The sequence below is a fragment of the Leucoraja erinacea genome, chromosome 21 (genome assembly GCF_028641065.1).
Source record: "Leucoraja erinacea ecotype New England chromosome 21, Leri_hhj_1, whole genome shotgun sequence".
In the NCBI taxonomy this organism is placed as follows: Eukaryota; Metazoa; Chordata; class Chondrichthyes; order Rajiformes; family Rajidae; genus Leucoraja; species Leucoraja erinaceus.
In genome coordinates, this window is record NC_073397.1 from 36,513,080 (window position 1) to 36,530,191 (window position 17,112).

Consider the following 17,112-nt stretch of genomic DNA (forward strand, 5'->3'; position numbering starts at 1 on the left):
GACGGCCATGTCTTAGTAGGTTTGCAGTTGTGCCATACTCTTTCCATTTTCGGATGATGGATTGAACAGTGCTCCGTGAGATGTTCAAAGCTTGGGATATTTTTTTATAACCTAACCCTGCTTTAACCTTCTCCACAACTTTATCCCTGACCTGTCTGGTGTGTTCCTTGGGCTTCATGATGCTGTTTGTTCACTAATGTTCTCTAACAAACCTCTGAGGCCTTCACAGAACAGCTGTATTTATACTGAGATTAGATTACACACAAGTGGACTCTATTTACTAATTAGGTGACTTCTGAAGTTGCACTGGATTTTATTTAGGGGTATCAGAGTAAAGGGGGCTGAATACTTTTGCACGCCACACTTTTCAGTTTTTTATTTGTAAAAAAATTTGAAAACCATGTATCATTTTCCTTCCACTTCACAATTATGCGCCACTTTGTGTAGGTCTATCACATAAAATCCCAATAAAATACATTTACGTTTGTGGTTGTAACGTGACAAAATGTGGAAAAGTTCAAGGGGCATGAATACTTTTGCAAGCCACTGTAAGTTAATCTTCGTCTCATCTGTCCACAAGACCTTTTTCCAGAACTGTGGTTGATCTTTTAAGTACTTCTTGGCAAAATGTAACCTGGCCATCCTATTTTTGCAGCTAACCAGTGGTTTGCATCTTGCAGTGTAGCCTCTGTATTTCCGTTCATGAAGTCTTCTGCAGACAGTGGTCATTGACAAATCAACACCTGACTCCTGAAGAGTGTTTCTGATCTGTCGGACGTGTGTTTGGGAATTTTTCTTTATTATAGAGAGAATTCTTCTGTCATCAACTATGGAGGTCTTCCTTGGCCTGCCAGTCCCTTTGCGATTAATAAGCTCACCAGTGCTCTCTTTCTTCTTAATGATGTTACAAAAAGTTGATTTTGGTAAGCCTAAGGTTTGTCTGGTGTCTCTAACAGTTTTATTCTTGTTTCTCAGTCTCATAATGGCTTATTTGACTTTAATTGGCACAACTTTGGTCCTCATGTTGATAAACAGCAATATAAGTTTCCAAAGGTGATGGAAAGACTGGAGGAAAGACTAGGTGCTGAGAGCTCCCTTACACCTGCATTAAGGAGGCAATTATTATGCACCTGAGCAATTACAAACACCTGTGAAGCCATGTGTCCCAAACATTATGGTGCCCTGACATGGGGGACTATGTATAAACACAGCTGTAAATTCTACATGGTGAAACAAAGTTGTGAGTCTGTGGAATTCACTGCCTGGAGGCCGGTTCTCTGGATACTTTCAAGAGAGAATTAGATAGGGCTCTTAAAGATAGCAGAGTCAGGGGATATGGGGAGAAGGCAGGAATGGGGTACTGATTGGAGATGATCAGCCATGATCACAGTGAATGGTGGTGCTGGCTCAAAGGGCGAATGGCCTACTCCTGCATTAATTGTCTAGTTTAGTTTATTGTCACGTGTACCGAGGTACAGTGAAAAGCTTATGTTACCTGCTTACCAGTCAGCAGAAAGACAACATATGATTACAATCAAGCTATTTACCTGCACAGAACTAGGAGCTGGGATAGAATCTAAATGCTGGAGTAACTCAGCGGGTCAGGCACCATCTTCTGAAGCACCGGAAACATCACCTGTGCCTTCTCTCCAGAGATGCTGCCTGTCCCGCTGAGTTTACTCCAGCATGTTGTGTAAACCAGCATCTGCAGTTCCTTCCTACACATCAGAATTCAGGACGCAGACCGTTTAAGAAGGAACTGCAGATGCTGGAAAATCGAAGGTAGACAAAAGTGCTGGAGAAAGTCAGCGGGTGATTTATCATCGGACACCCATTGTACCTCATCGATCTACCGATTGTACTTGGGTTTGCCTTATAGAGTCATAGGTTCGAAACCCAAAGGAAATAGGCAAGAGGAAATAGGCAAGAAATAGGCAAGAGGAAATAGGCAAGAGGAAATAGGCAAGAGGAAATAGGCAAGAGGAAATGGGAAAGAGGAAATGGGAAAGAGGAAATGGGCAAGAGGAAATGGGCAAGAGGAAATGGGCAAGAGGAAATGGTTAGCAAGAGGCTAAAATACCCCAAATCCAAGAGGAAATAGGAAAAGATAGGCAAGAGGGAAATGGGCAAGAGGCAGGAATGGGGTAAGAGGAAATGGGCAAGAATGGAAATGGGCAAGAGGAAATGGGCAAGAGGAAATGGGCAAGAGGAAATGGGCAAGAGGAAATAAGGCAAGAGGAAATGGGCAAGAGGAAATGGGCAAGAGGAAATGAAAGGGCAAGAGGAAATAGGCAAGAGGAAATAGGCAAGAGGAAATAGGCAAGAGGAAATAGGCAAGAGGAAATAAGAGGAAATAGGCAAGAGGAAATGGGCAAGAGGAAATAGGCAAGAGGAAATGGGCAAGAGGAAATAGGCAAGAGGAAATAGGCAGGAAATAGGCAAGAGGAAATAGGCAAGAGGGAAATAGGCAAGAGGAAATGGGCAAGAGGAAATAGGCAAGAGGAAATGGGCAAGAGGAAATAGGCAAGAGGAAATAGGCAAGAGGAAATAGGCAACGTTTCGGGCCGAACCCCTTCGGGTTTCGGCCCGAAACGTTGCCTATTTCCTTCGTTCCATAGATGCTGCTGCACCCGCTGAGTTTCTCCAGCATTTTTGGCTGGAGAAACCAGGACGCAGCCAGTTGCCAGGCGACCTACACTCGATGTATCACAGCCTGACTTGGACACGGAAATAAATGCGACCTCTTTGCTCATTGCTCTTTGAAAAAAATCATAATAGCGGTTAATAATCTACATGGCATAATCTACTATGTCTCAACGTACTCTCTCTGCGACAACACAAAAAGATAATCGCATTGGGAAAGTATCCCAGGTTCCCAGTTCCCCCGCCATGAATCAGTTTTTTAGTTCCCGGCGCTTTTCTGTTTCTCACTCGCGCTTTCCGTTGCTTTTTAGCTAATTAATAATGTGTAGGAAAAGCACAGCAGATGCTGGTTTAAATCAAAGGTATACACAACATGCTGGAGTAATTCACAGCGGGACAGGCAGAGCGTCTCTGGGGAGAAGGAATGGGCGACGTTTCTATTCGGGTCGAGACCCTTCTTCAGACTGATCCCCGCCACAGAGGGCAGTGGAGGCCAAGTCACTGGATGGATTTAAGAGAGAGTTAGATAGAGCTCTAGGGGCTAGTGGAGTCAAGTGATATGGGGAGAAGGCAGGCACGGGTTATTGATATAGGACGATCAGCGATGATCACAATGAATGGCGGTGCTGGCTCGAAGGGCCGAATGGCCTCCTCCTGCACCTATTGTCTATGTTTCTATGATCCAGAGAGCGCGGCGCTCGGCGCTGCTCGTCCATGAGCGGGTTGCCTGGTCGGGAGAGTGCTAAATGCAGGCAGTGAGTGTGTCTGACACAAGGCATGGGAGTCAGCAGATGGGAGGGGGATCGGGATAAAGGTAGCAGGGCGATGCCGCCGGAACAGAAGATTGACTAAACTCACCAGCGGGTTATAGGCGCAGCGTCCCACTTTGTGGAAAACAAACATGTTTATATATATATATATATCCGTGACTGAGATTGATCTGAATGTGGAATGTATCAGAGGGCATTGTGCCGGCCGGCCGGCCACCAGCCAAAGACCCAAGGCACGTCGCTGAAGATGGCACCGGGGAACACAGCGACGGGCGGGCGGGCAGTGGCGGCTACTGGGCAGAGGGACACACATACACGCTTTATTTTACAAAGACCTTTACAATCAAAACTATCCAGGAGGAAGGAGGGCAAAGACTGATGGGTATAGATGGAGCAGGAAACAGCCGTGTGTGCCACAGAATGGCCACCCGCATCAAGACCCAGTGTAGCAACTCGGCTCTGGCAGTTTAGTTGGTGTCAGGGGTGATGGGGGCAAGGTTCTTGGTTATTGGTCCTCCAAAATATTCCAAATGGAATTTAAACTGGAGGGAGGGCTTAAGCCAGAAGGGGTTATTGGGAAGACAGAGCTACTTTAAATGTAGTTGCATCTGGTTGGGTAACTATAGTTGGGTGGAGATTATTCCATGCTTTAATTGTGCGTGGGAAGAACGAATTGCTGTACACATCTGTCTTTGTAGCTGAGATCACACATTGTATCGAATGCCTTCGTCAGCTCCTAATTGGTTTGGGTTTGGTGTGGGTCTTGTAGTCTATGTCGAGCTGACCATTTAATATGGCTGCAGAATGGGGTTAGGAGGGAGAGACAGATCAGCCATGATTTGTTTAAGAAGGAACTGCAGATGCTGGAAAATCGAAGGTAGACAAAAAAAGTGCTGGAGAAACTCAGTGGGTGCAGCAGCATCAATGCTGCCATATGGTGCCCGTACTAGTGTGCCAACCTGTAAGGCACTCTTAAGACAGCTGATGTTTAGTTTTATGTGTCGCCTGGACAAATCGGAGAACCACATAATTGAAGCCTTAGGCAACCCTCTGAAAAGCTGCTATAGATTCACTTCTAGGCTAAGATGGCATTGGTGCAATAGCTTATATATATTTTAGGCTAATATGCAATTTCTTAATGTATCTTTGTAATTCTTTGTACTGTTTGATGTGTATATGGACCTGTGTCTGAAATAAAACTTTAATAATAATAATAATAATAATAATTAATAATATGGAGCGAGGGAAATAGGCAACGTTTCGGGTCGAAACCCAAAGGGTTTCGGCCCAAAACGTTGCCTATTTCCTATTGCCTAGTTCATTCGCTCCATAGATACTGCTGGATCAGCCATGATTGAATGGCGGAGTAGACTTGGTGGACCGAATGGCCTAATTCTGCTCCTATCATAAATATATGCGGGCAAATGGGACTAGCTTAGATGGGACATCTTGGTCGGCATGGACGAGAAACAGGACACGAGCAAACCGCGAGCATCGCCCTTTGCCACCACTGCCTCGGACAAACTTGCAAACACACATGTTTGCCGTTGGTTGCCCGGGATGCGGATTTTCACCCTTATTTGGATAATCTGAAGCCACCAGATTCTCTAACGATGGTTGTTTTTTTTAAATTAAGGAACAGGGTAGAGGAAAGTTGGTCCACAGAGGGCTCGGGCAATGGCAGCGACCCTGGGACTCTAGACAGAGGGGAGGTGGCCAGATGTCCCCCATCGAACTGGACATGCAGAGCAGTCCGTGCCAGACCAACACACCCACACACAGATAGACACAAAACGCTGGAGTAACTCAGCGGGACAGGCAGCATCTCTGGAGAGAAGGAATGGGTGACGTTTCGGGACGAGACCCTTCTTCAGACTTCAGACGCTGCCTGTCCCGCTGAGTTACTCCAGCACTCTGTGTCAATCCTTGCTGTAAACCAGCACCTGCAGTTCCTTCCTACCCGGAGTAAAGCGACCAGCAGTGACTTACACACACACACAGAGACAGACAGACACACACACACACAGACAGACACACACACACACAGACAGACACACACACAGACACACACAGACAGACACACACACACACACACAGACACAGACACACACACACACACACACACACAGCAGTTATTGGGCAGACAAGTGTGAAACAACCGCTCGCAGCCTGCAGACTGACCGTGGTTTTGACCGGGACGAACACCGCTGTCTTGGCGGCAACATCTGTCCTCGGGTCGCTCAGCCCCAACTGGAAACCTTTGGATTTGACCCAGAATTTGAATTTGGCATTGTCGGCCGAGCCGGGCTCGGCGCCGCTCAGTAGCTGCACAATCCGCTGGTATTTCATCCGCGTCACCGTCTTTGTTTTGCCCAGATCGCCGTAGGTCCTGAGGCACCAGTCCTGAAAGTGAGCGGACATGTCGCCGGCACCGCCACTTGCCCAATCCATCGCTTTGTTCACCGTAGAGAAAAGGCACGGGAGGGGGGGAGAGGGAGAGAGAGAGAGAGAGAGAGTGGGGAGAGAGAGAGAGAGAGAGAGAAGAGAAAGAGAGGGGAGAGGGAGAGATAGAGAGAGGGAGAGGGAGAGAGGGAGAGGGATGAAAAGGAGAGAGGGAGGGAGGGGGGGGGAAGGGAGAGGGTGATAGAGAGGGAGATAGAGAGAGAGAGAGGGAGAGAGAGAGAGGAGAAGGAGAGAGAGGGAGAGAGAGAGAGATAGAGAGAGAGAGAGAGAGGAAGGAAGGAGAGAGAGAGGGAAGGAGAGGGAAGGAGAGATGGAGAGGGAGAGAGAGATAGAGGGAGAGGGAGATATAGATAGTGGGAGAGAGGGGGGGGGAGAGAGTGGAAGAGCTGGAGAGAGGGAGGGGAGAGGAGAGATGGGGAGAGAGAGGAGAGAGAGAGAGGGAGAGTGCGAGGGGGTGGGGAGAGAGGAGAGACGGAGAGAGAGGGGGGGGGGGGGGGAGAAAGATAGGGGGTGGGAGAGAGAGAGAGGGGCAGTTCACATATCCGGAAAAAAGGCAAGCAGGGGGGGGGGGGGGGGAGAGGCTCGGTCAGTTTGGGAGACTTCGGTACCTTGCTTTTTTTTGCAGAGACTCTCCCCACGCCGCCCCTCCAGATGTGATAATGAGCAGCAGCCCGGGGAGTGGTGGCGGCGGGGGGAGGGAGGGGCTGTGTGGAGGGGGTGACTGTGGGCTGGGGTGGGGGGGTGGGGGGGGGGGGGGGGGGGGGGGGGGGGGGGGGGTGCGGCGGTGCCGGGTCTCGATCCCGCGACCCCCGGCACCGGGCCAGCCCCGCCCCCGCCCCATCCTCAGCCCCTCACCTCATTGGACACACGGACAAAAGTTTCTCGGGTGACAGCCAATCGCTGGCGTCACGGCGCAGATGTCCCGTTTAAGAATGCAGCGGTCTGCGCCTGCGCCGCCTTGTGGGGGTGCATGGAGATGGAGGGAGGAGGGGGGAGGGGGGGGACATGGGGGTGGGGGGTGCATGGTGGAGGGGTGCCTCGCCTCACCTCGCCTCTGGAGCCCTGCATCGAAGCCCTGCCGTCACCCATTCCTTCTCTCCAGAGATGCTGCCTGTCCCGCTGAGTTACTCCAGCTTTGTGTCTGCACAATGTAAGTGTCCAGGTATAAACGAGGGCGAGAACCTGATGAGTCTCCAATAACTACGGGGCGAAGAGACCACCGCGAAATGTTGGCGCATTATTTGTGTTGGTCTTGTTACTATTTGGAATTATTATAGATAATAGACAATAGGTGCAGGAGTAGGCCATTCGGCCCTTCGAGCCACCACCGCCATTCAATGTGATCATGGCTGATCATAGTCGAATACTCGCATTTATATCTGAATTCGAACCTGAATTCGAATTGGATCAGCATGATCACATTGAATGGCGGTGCTAGCTCGAAGGGCTGAATGGCCTACTCCTGCACATATTGTCTATTGTATTTCCACCCCAGCACATATATGCATCGTCGATCCTGTGTCTAGTTGTTGCAAACAACTGTTGATAACTTTCGTTTCATCGGCACCTTCTTTGATTGACGTATTTAACAAAAAAATGTGTCGAAGAGTTTTCGATAAATGTCAGGGTCTGAAAAATGATGTTGTTTGTCCATTATTCCGTCCACAGACGCTGCTTGGCCCGTCTAGTCTCCTCCAGCAGCTCATGTCTTGCTCCGTTTGTAGTACAATGTGTAACATCATGAGAGGACATAGACATAGAAAATAGGTGCAGGAGGCGGCCATTCGGCCCGGTAGATCGGGTAGATGCACGGAGTCTCTTGCCCAGTTCACCCTTGTGACACATAGGATGGTGGGTGTATAGAACAAGCTGCCAGAGGAGGGAGTTGAGGCAGGGACTGTCCCAACCTTTAAGAATCAATCAGACAGGATAGGGATATGGGCCAAACGCGGGCAGGTGGGACTAATGTTGGCCGGTGTGGGCAAGTTGGGCCGAAGGGTCTGTTTCCACGCTGTATCACTTTGTGACTCTATGCCCCTGTCCCACTTAGGAAACCTGAACGGAAACCTCCCATGGAAGGTAGACAAAAATGCTGGAGGAACTCAGCGGGTGCAGCAGCATCTATGTGGAGTGAAGGAAATAGGCAATAGACAATAGGCAATAGGAAATAGGTCTCCATCAGTCTCCCTACCTGCTTCCACTACCTGCAACCTCCGGCAACCACCTGCAACCTCCGGGAACCGCACGGAAACCTTGGGTGGGGCGCAAAGTCTCCAGAGGTTTCCGTTCAGGTTTCCTTAATGCATTCACAGGTAACTATTGAAGTCAGACTCGTCATTTAATTCCATAAAACTGGAAATGACATCTGAATGATAGAACCTTTCTCATTTAGAGGCGCTTACAGTTCATACTGTACCTGTAAAATATTGCCTTGCAGGTTTAGATAGACAACAGGTTAATGATAAACGGTATGTCCAATTGGAAGAGGCATTGGGGAAGATGCTTATCTAGGTAAATACAAGCGGCAGCAGCTGTTGCCATGGCCGTGCTGCAGTGACCATTGGGTTGGGTTGGGTTGGGTGAAGGTAGACAAACGTGCTGGCCGAAACCCTTCTTCAGACCCATTCTTTCTCTCCAGGGATGCTGCCTGTCAGCAGCATCTATGGAGCGAAGGAAATAGGCAACGTTTCGGGCCGAACCCCAAAGGGGTTCGGCCCGAAACGTTGCCTATTTCCTATTGTCTATTGTCTATTTCCTTCACTCCACATAGATGCTGCTGCACCCGCTGAGTTTCTCCAGCATTTTAAAAAAGATTGTCTACCTTCCATGTTCCAGCATCTACAGTTCCTTCTTAAACACATTGGGCTGGGTGCAGTGCAGATCCCTAGAGCCGCACGCCTTCCTTCTGCATTCACGTCTACTGGTGCCAACACAACACAATGGCTGTAGGGGAGGAGATTGGACTGAATCCCAAGCGACCATCACCTCGCCGGCCCTCGTGTGTCCGACTTGATGTAAACCCATTAAGTACCACCTCCGCAGATAGACACGAAATGCTGGAGTAACTCAGCGGGACAGGCAGCATCTCTGGAGAGAAGGAATGGGTGACGTTTCTTCAGACCCACTGAGTGAGTTACTCCAGCGTTTAGTGTCTTATCGTCACCTCTCGTTCAGCTTTCTCCCCTCTCTACCCGACCCGAAACGTCACCCATTCCTTCTCTCCAGGGATACTGCCTGTCCCGCTGAGTTACTCCAGCATTTCGTGTTTATCTCCGGTGTAAACCAGCATCTGCAGTTCCTTCCCACACAGTGCGGGTTGTCATTTTAAAACGGCCGATTCCACATTCAGATACCGATCACCAGATAACGTTGTCATTGACTTCCTTTCATAGCCTTTCCTACCTTCATTTCCTGTCAATTAAATCCCACGTGCTTGGTAATTACTAATTATGCTTTTAAGTGTAGTGCACATTAGCCTCATAATTAGCGGGAGATCATTCCTTGAAAATTAATCAGCAGTTAAAAAAAAATCTGTGCAAGTGGTGTATTGTGTCTACCTTCAAAATAGAAGTGAGACCCAAAATGCTGGAGTAACTCAGCGGGTGAGGCAGCGTCTCTGGAGAGAAGGGATTGGTGTTGGCTTTGCACAGACGTTGAGTGTAGTTATTATAGACAATAGGTGCAGGAGTAGGCCATTCGGCCCTTCGAGCCAGCACCGCCATTCAATGTGATCATGGTTGATCATCCCCAATCAGTACCCCGTTCCTGCCTTCTCCCCCGTATACCCTGACTCTGCTATCTTTAAGAGCCCTATCTAGCTCTCTCTTGAAAGCATCCAGAGAACCTGCCTCCACCACCCTCTGAGGCAGAAAATTCCACAGACTCGCCACTCTCTGTGAGGAAAAAGTGCTTCCTCGTCTCCGTTCTAAATGGCTTACACCTTATTCTTAAATAATGAGCCAGCACAGAACAAGAACAACACCATAGACCTAACTATACAATAGCCTATAGAATCAATTCAGGTGTTTAGTCCTGAGCTTCAGAGGGCAGCCATCACTTGATTGAGAAACATTCTTGTGTTTTATTCATGTTTGTAAGGTCATAAGTGATAGGAACAGAATGAGGGCATTTGGCACGTCAAGTCTACTCCGCCATTCAACCATGGCTGATCTATCTTTCCCTCTCAACCCCATTCTCCTGCCTTCTCCCCGTAATCCAGACATCCCATACTAATGAAGAATCTATCTATCTCTGCCTTCAATATATCCATTGACCTGGCCCCCACAGGGTTTGTGATTCCCCCATGATCTATTTGTGGATTTGCAATTGTTCCCAGGCTCTATCATAGAGTCTATGATAGAGGCATATAGCATGAGACCAGGCCCTGTGGCCTAACTTGTCCACCATGCCAACCACAGGTGCCCTGTCTAAGCGAGTCCTGCTGTGAATTTGGCCCACATCCCTCTAAAGCTGCCCCATCCATATACTTGTCTTAATATCTTTTAAGCACAGGTACTAGAAACATAGAAAAACATTGAAACATAGAAAAATAGGTGCAGGAGTAGGCCATTTGGCCCTTCGAGCCAGCACCACCATTTTATATGATCATGGCTGATCATCTCAAATCAGTGCCCCGTTCCTGCTTTCCCCCATATCCCTTGATTCCATTTGCCCCAAGAGCTAAATTTAACTCTCTCTTGAATTATTAAACAAGGAACTGCAGAGGCTGGTTTACAAAAGAAAGACACCAAAGTGCTGGAGTAACTCTGCATCAGGCAACATCTCTGGAGAACATGAAGAAGGGTCTCAATCCAAAACGTCACGTCTCCATGTTGTCCAGAGATGTTGCCTGACTCGCCGAGTTACTCCAGCACTTTGTGTCGTCTTTTAAATGTTATCATGTTTTTAAATGCCGACCAAGATGTCCCATCTCCACTTGCCCCACCTCCCTGCATTTGGCCCATACCCTTTAGTTTAGAGATACAGAGTGGAAACAGGCCCTTCGGCCCACCGAGTCCGCGCCGACCAGCGATCCCTGAACATTAACACTATCCCACACACACACACCAGGGGCAATTCATAATACACTAAGCCAATTAACCAACACACCTGCACGTCTTTGGAATCCTTCTTCACCTCTCCTCTCCATGTACCTGTCCAAATGTCTTTTTAAATTTTGCTACAGTACCTGCCTCAACTACCTCCATAGTTCCATATACCCACCACCCAGTGTGATAAAGCTGCCTCTCAGGTTCCCTATTTAATCTTTCCCCCCTCACCTTAAACCTATACCCTCGAGTGCTTGATTCCACCTATCCTGGGACAAAGTCTCTGTGCGTTCACCCTGTCTATTCCCCTCACGATTTTACTCACCTGTCATCTCTATATGAATGTCTTAAAATCCTGGTCATACCGTATACCGCAGCATGTAATTGTGTTGCTTATTGACAACCCGACCCTCTGACAATGATATGCTGCACTATAAAGGCCCCAGAAATAGATTCAAGACCTCACAAATATATAATTATAAAACAATTGAGTGTGTTAGAATTTGTGTGTTTACTTTACAAGAACATTTCCTGTGGAAATGTACATTGGGGAGCACGAACTATATGTGGAGTTTGGGTGAAGTAATATTTTGAAGACATGAAATAATTAGACCTGAGAACATAAATGCAATTGCTCTTTACTTACTCCGAAGTAAAATGTTCTTTCTTTATTCATTCATTGGCACGTGGATTAGATATATTTATAGTTGGAAGTCAAACACATTGGTGTCACTTCCCAGCATGAGAGTTATTCAGTACAAGTGATATACAAAGAACTAGGCACAGCACAGTGACTGATCAAATAAGATCAATTAGAACAAGTTGTCCTACAACTTTAGGCTGTGCACGCCATACGCAAGAAGTAGTACAGTTTTGGTCTCCTAATCTGAGGAAAGACATTCTTGCCATAGAGGGAGTACAGAGAAGGTTCACCAGACTGATTCCTGGGATGTCAGGACATTCATATGAAGAAAGATTGGATAGACTCGGCTTGTACACGCTAGGATTTAGAAGATTGAGGGGTGATCTTAGAGAAACTTACAAAATTCTTAAGGGGTTGGTCAGGCTAGATGCAGGAAGATTGTTCCCGATGTTGGGAAAGTCCAGAACAAGGGGTCACAGTTTAAAGATAAGGGGGAAGTCTTTTAGGACCGAGATGAGAACAAAAATTTTTCACACAGAGAGTGGTGAACCTGTGGAATTCTCTGCCACAGAAAGTAGTTGAGGCCAGTTCATTGGCTATATTTAAGAGGGAGTTAGATGTGGCCCTTGTGGCTAAAGGGGTCAGGGGGTATGGAGAGAAGGCTAGAACTACTTTTAAGTTAGTACTTTTAAGTACTAGAAACATAGAAAAACATAGAAACATAGAAAAATAGGTGCAGGAGTAGGCCATTCGGCCCTTCGAGCCAGCACCGCCATTCAATGTGATCATGGATGATCATCCCCAATCAGTACCCCGTTCCTGCCTTCTCCCCATATCCCCTGACTCCGCTATTTTTAAGAGCCCTATCTAGCTCTCTCTTGAAAGCATCTAGAGAACCGGCCTCCACCGCCCTCTGAGGCAGAGAATTCCACAGACTCGGCACTCTCTGTGAGAAAAAGTGTTTCCTCGTCTCCGCTCTAAATGGCTTACTCCTTATTCTTAAACTGTGGCCCCTGGTTCTGGACTCCCCCAACATCGGGAACATGTTTCCTGCCTCTAGTATGTCCAAGCCCTTAACAATCTTATATGTTTCAATGAGATGCCCTCTCATCCTTCTAAACTCCAGAGTGTACAGGCTCAGTCGCTCCATTCTCTCAGCATATGATAGTCCCGCCATCCCAGGAAGTTGCCACTCTAATTACTCTGCCCTGAAGAGCCACTCACTTGGAGTCTGGAATTCCCTCTCTGCTCCTCTCCTTTCCTCCTCTCTTTCCGCTTTATACTTATTAATTAATATCTGCCCCAGCATCGACTTCTGTGCTCCACATTCTGCATGATGTGGCTTGAGACATTTTACTGAGCTAAATGCAAGTTGTGTCTGCTGAATAATGGATGATATGTTCTTATTAACATAAGCATGATATCTCAATAATTGGTCGCATATTATAAATATTGTGTTTCTTTCTGAACTCGGTGTGTAACCAATCAGGGAGTTAACGGCTAATCACAAAACAACAATACATGGGGAAAAAAACACATGGGATTGTTGTGGATAAATCAAATTATTCCAAAAAATTATATTTTATGTTACATGTTTGTACTTCTGCACTGCGTTATGACAACATGTGCACTTATATCAAAGGATAAATGCAGGGCATTTCATCTCTGAGGCGTCAGACATGCCAATTCCCTCGAGTTCATATCACTTGGTACTAGGCTGTGCAACAAGCATCATTTGAAATTCAGATCATTCACAAACTAGCACTGCAGTGCATGTAATGATGACCAATATATAATGGGGCTCCTGTGAACCGTTTAGTGGATGTCCCCGTTCTTCTGAACTTCTGTCACAATTAATGCTTTATAAGTGACTTGTCTGGATCGTCACTAACACTATTGACAATTTCTGCTTCTCTCTCTCTCTCACCATTGGCAAATAGTAAACATTTTGAACATTTTTTTTTCTAATAGATATTCAGCAGTCGTACAATTTGTTACCGCGTTTTCACGGTTATATTTCTACGAAGGTTTCCTCACAGATGCAATAACATTTTATGTCGAAGGGTCCCGACCCAAAACATCACCTATCCATGTTCTCCAGGGATGCTGCCTGACCTATTCTTGCTATTGAGGGAGTGCAGCGTAGGTTTACAAGGTTAATTCCCGTGATGGTGGGAGTGATAACAACTTCATATTAAATAATAGACTTATGAAATTAGTAAAGAAAAAACATGATTATTATAGCCAGCACAGGTATTACAATTTCAACACAATTATTGCGGGAAGACTGCGCAGAATTTTAGTTGGTGATGCTGCCAATAAACATGGCCGTAATGTGTGTCAACTGCGATGGTACGCTGCAGTTATTTGCCTGGATGATTCTGGCTGTACCTCCCCCAGCTAATGCTGCCCAACACTGTGAAGGACAATGTGAGCACCACCACCTGCAGGATCCCCATCAATGGATGATGTCAGGGGTTATGGGGAGAAGGCAGGAGAATGGGGTGAGGAGGGAGAGAGATAGATCAGCCATGATTGAATGGCAGAGTAGACTTGATAGGTCGAATGGTCTAATTCTTCTCCTATAACTTATTCTTTATGCTCTATCACTTGGTACTAGGCTGTGCAACAAGCATCATTTGAAATTCAGATCATTCACAAACTAGCACTGCAGTGCATGTAATGATGACCAATATATAATGGGGCTCCTGTGAACCGTTTAGTGGATGTCCCCGTTCTTCTGAACTTCTGTCACAATTAATGCTTTATAAGTGACTTGTCTGGATCGTCACTAACACTATTGACAATTTCTGCTTCTCTCTCTCTCACCATTGGCAAATAGTAAACATTTTGAACATTTTTTTTTCTAATAGATATTCAGCAATCGTACAATTTGTTACCGCGTTTTCACGGTTATATTTCTACGAAGGTTTCCTCACAGATGCAATAACATTTTATGTCGAAGGGTCCCGACCCAAAACATCACCTATCCATGTTCTCCAGGGATGCTGCCTGACCTATTCTTGCTTTTGAGGGAGTGCAGCGTAGGTTTACAAGGTTAATTCCCGTGATGGTGGGAGTGATAACAACTTCATATTAAATAATAGACTTATGAAATTAGTAAAGAAAAAACATGATTATTATAGCCAGCACAGGCATTACAATTTCAACACAATTATTGTGGGAAGACTGCGCAGAATTTTAGTTGGTGATGCTGCCAATAAACATGGCCGTAATGTGTGCCAACTGCAATGGTATGCTGCAGTTATTTGCCTGGATGATTCTGGCTGTACCTCCCCCAGCTAATGCTGCCCAACACTGTGAAGGACAATGTGAGCACCACCACCTGCAGGATCCCCATCAATGGACGGTGTCAGGGGTTATGGGGAGAAGGTAGGAGAATGGGGTGAGGAGGGAGAGAGATAGATCAGCCATGATTGAATGGCAGAGTAGACTTGATGGGTCGAATGGTCTAATTCTGTTCCTATAACTTATGAACTTATGAATCTTCCCCAATAGAATTTTGCATCTACCTGAATCCAAAATGAAAATATGTTTTGTTCTTTAAAGACGGGGCAAACAGTCTGGGCACAACTGAGATGGAGACCGTTTTTCAGTCTGAAGAAGTTCAGATTTTCATCAGCATATTCACATATTCTGTTGTGCTGCAGCAAGTAGGAATTTCATTGCCCTGTCTGGGACACATGACAATAAAACTCTCTTGACTCACTTCACTCTTGACCCAAAACATGGCCTGTCCATTCCCTCCACAAATGCTGCCTGACCCGCTGAGTTCCTCCAGCACTTTGTTTATAGCTCAAGATTCCAGCATCGATAGTTTCCTGTGTCGCCAAGAATATAATGTTTCACCCACAGGACGATTTAGGTGTGAAAGAGATTTCCAGCCCTGTGATGGAGAGGAAGTGACAGATACTGATCGTGGTACTGGACAATGAATACATTAAGTATTTGACTCGTACTGCTTATAAAAGGAAACGATGGAGACAGTAGGCAGAATATAAGTGTGAAAAGAGTGTGTGTTTGTATTCCATCCTGTCATTTTCGCAGTGTAATTAAACAAACAGTTCTTCCAGTGTGGAGTCGGTTGTGCAGACAACAGCAGTAGTCTAATATTCACACAAGACCCCATTCACAGGGCGGCACGGTGGCGCAGCAGTAGAGTTGCTGCCTCACAGCGCCAGAGACCTGGCTTCCATCCTGACTACGGGTGCTGTCTGTATGGAGTTTGTAAGTTCTCCCTGTGACCTGCGTGGGGTTTTCACCGGGTGCTCCGGTTTCCTCCAACGCTCCATAGACGTACGTGCAGGTTTGTCGGTTAATTGGTTTCGGCAAAAAATCATAAATTGTCCCTAGTGTGTAGGATAGTATTGGCGTGCGGGATCACTGGTCGGCGCGGACTCGATGAGCCGAAGGGCGTATTTGCTCGTTTGGCCCATATCCTTCACAACTTCTCCCATTCATGTACCGGTCCAAGTGTCTATAAACTCCACACCTCTCATGACAAAGACAAAGTAAAATTACAAGATCATTTTCAGGATTTCACTACATTACATGAGGACACAAAGACACTAATAGAGTGTGTGTGTGTGTGTACGTGGGCTAATAATTGTGACCACTACACCCTTTGTGATTTGTGTCGGAAGGAACTGCAGATGCTGGTTTAAATCGAAGATAGACACAAAAAGCTGGAGTAACTCAGCGGGACAGGCTGCATCTCTGGAGAGAAGGAATGGGTGACGTTTCAGGTTGAGACCATTCTTTAGACTAGTCAAGGGAAAGGGAAATGAGAGACATAGATGATGATGATGTAGAGAGATATAGAACAATGAATGTCAATATCTCTCGTTTCTCTTCCCCCTGACTAGACGGAAGAAGGGTCTCGACCCGAAACGCCACCCATTCTTTCCCTCCAGGGATGCTGCCCGTCCCGCTGAGTTACTCCAGCTTTTTGTGTCTATCCACAATTCATGATTTGTCAACGGTAACACATTGTTAACTTGTGCAAGACTTTCAGACAAATTGTCGCCGATAATTTAATGTTATCGGTTGGCGCCCTCTGCTGTCCAATCGACTGGCTCCTGACATTTTCATAACACAGACGTTAGACTTGTGAGCGCTGTGTTCTTTTTGTAGATCAAAAGGTGCTGGTAGACATATCAATTAAAGATGAAGCTACACATATCAACAATTTGTCTCCATCATTATACCCAATATCAAGGACATATTACATTGTAATATAATACCATTTAAAAAATAATGTTGGCCATATGTGACATTTATCAGATATGATAGTGGCGTTTAGAAGATACGTTAATGGTGTTTAAGGGGCTTTTAGACAGGCGCAAAGAAGTTCAGGGAATAGAGGGATATGGATTATGTACAGCGCGGAAACAGGCCCTTTGGCCTACCAGGTCCGTGCCGACCAGCGACCCCCCCACACCAACAATATCCTACACACACGCTAAAGACAATTTACATTTATACCAAGCCAATTAATCTTCAAACCTGCACGTCTTTGGAGCGT

The 17,112-nt window shown here is 46.5% G+C and overlaps 1 protein-coding gene across 2 annotated transcripts in view; it reads right to left on the reverse strand.

The window, feature by feature from the left end:
• nol4lb (nucleolar protein 4-like b) overlaps positions 1 to 5,920 on the reverse strand; it is a 148,675-nt gene extending 142,755 nt beyond the window's left edge. For both annotated transcript variants that reach the window (XM_055652671.1, XM_055652670.1), the window contains exon 1: positions 5,595 to 5,920. In XM_055652671.1, coding sequence (XP_055508646.1) covers positions 5,595 to 5,864 — 270 coding nt within the window. In that variant the 5' untranslated portion in view covers positions 5,865 to 5,920. The remainder of the gene's footprint in view (positions 1 to 5,594) is intronic.
• Between the last annotated feature and the right edge of the window lie 11,192 nt (positions 5,921 to 17,112).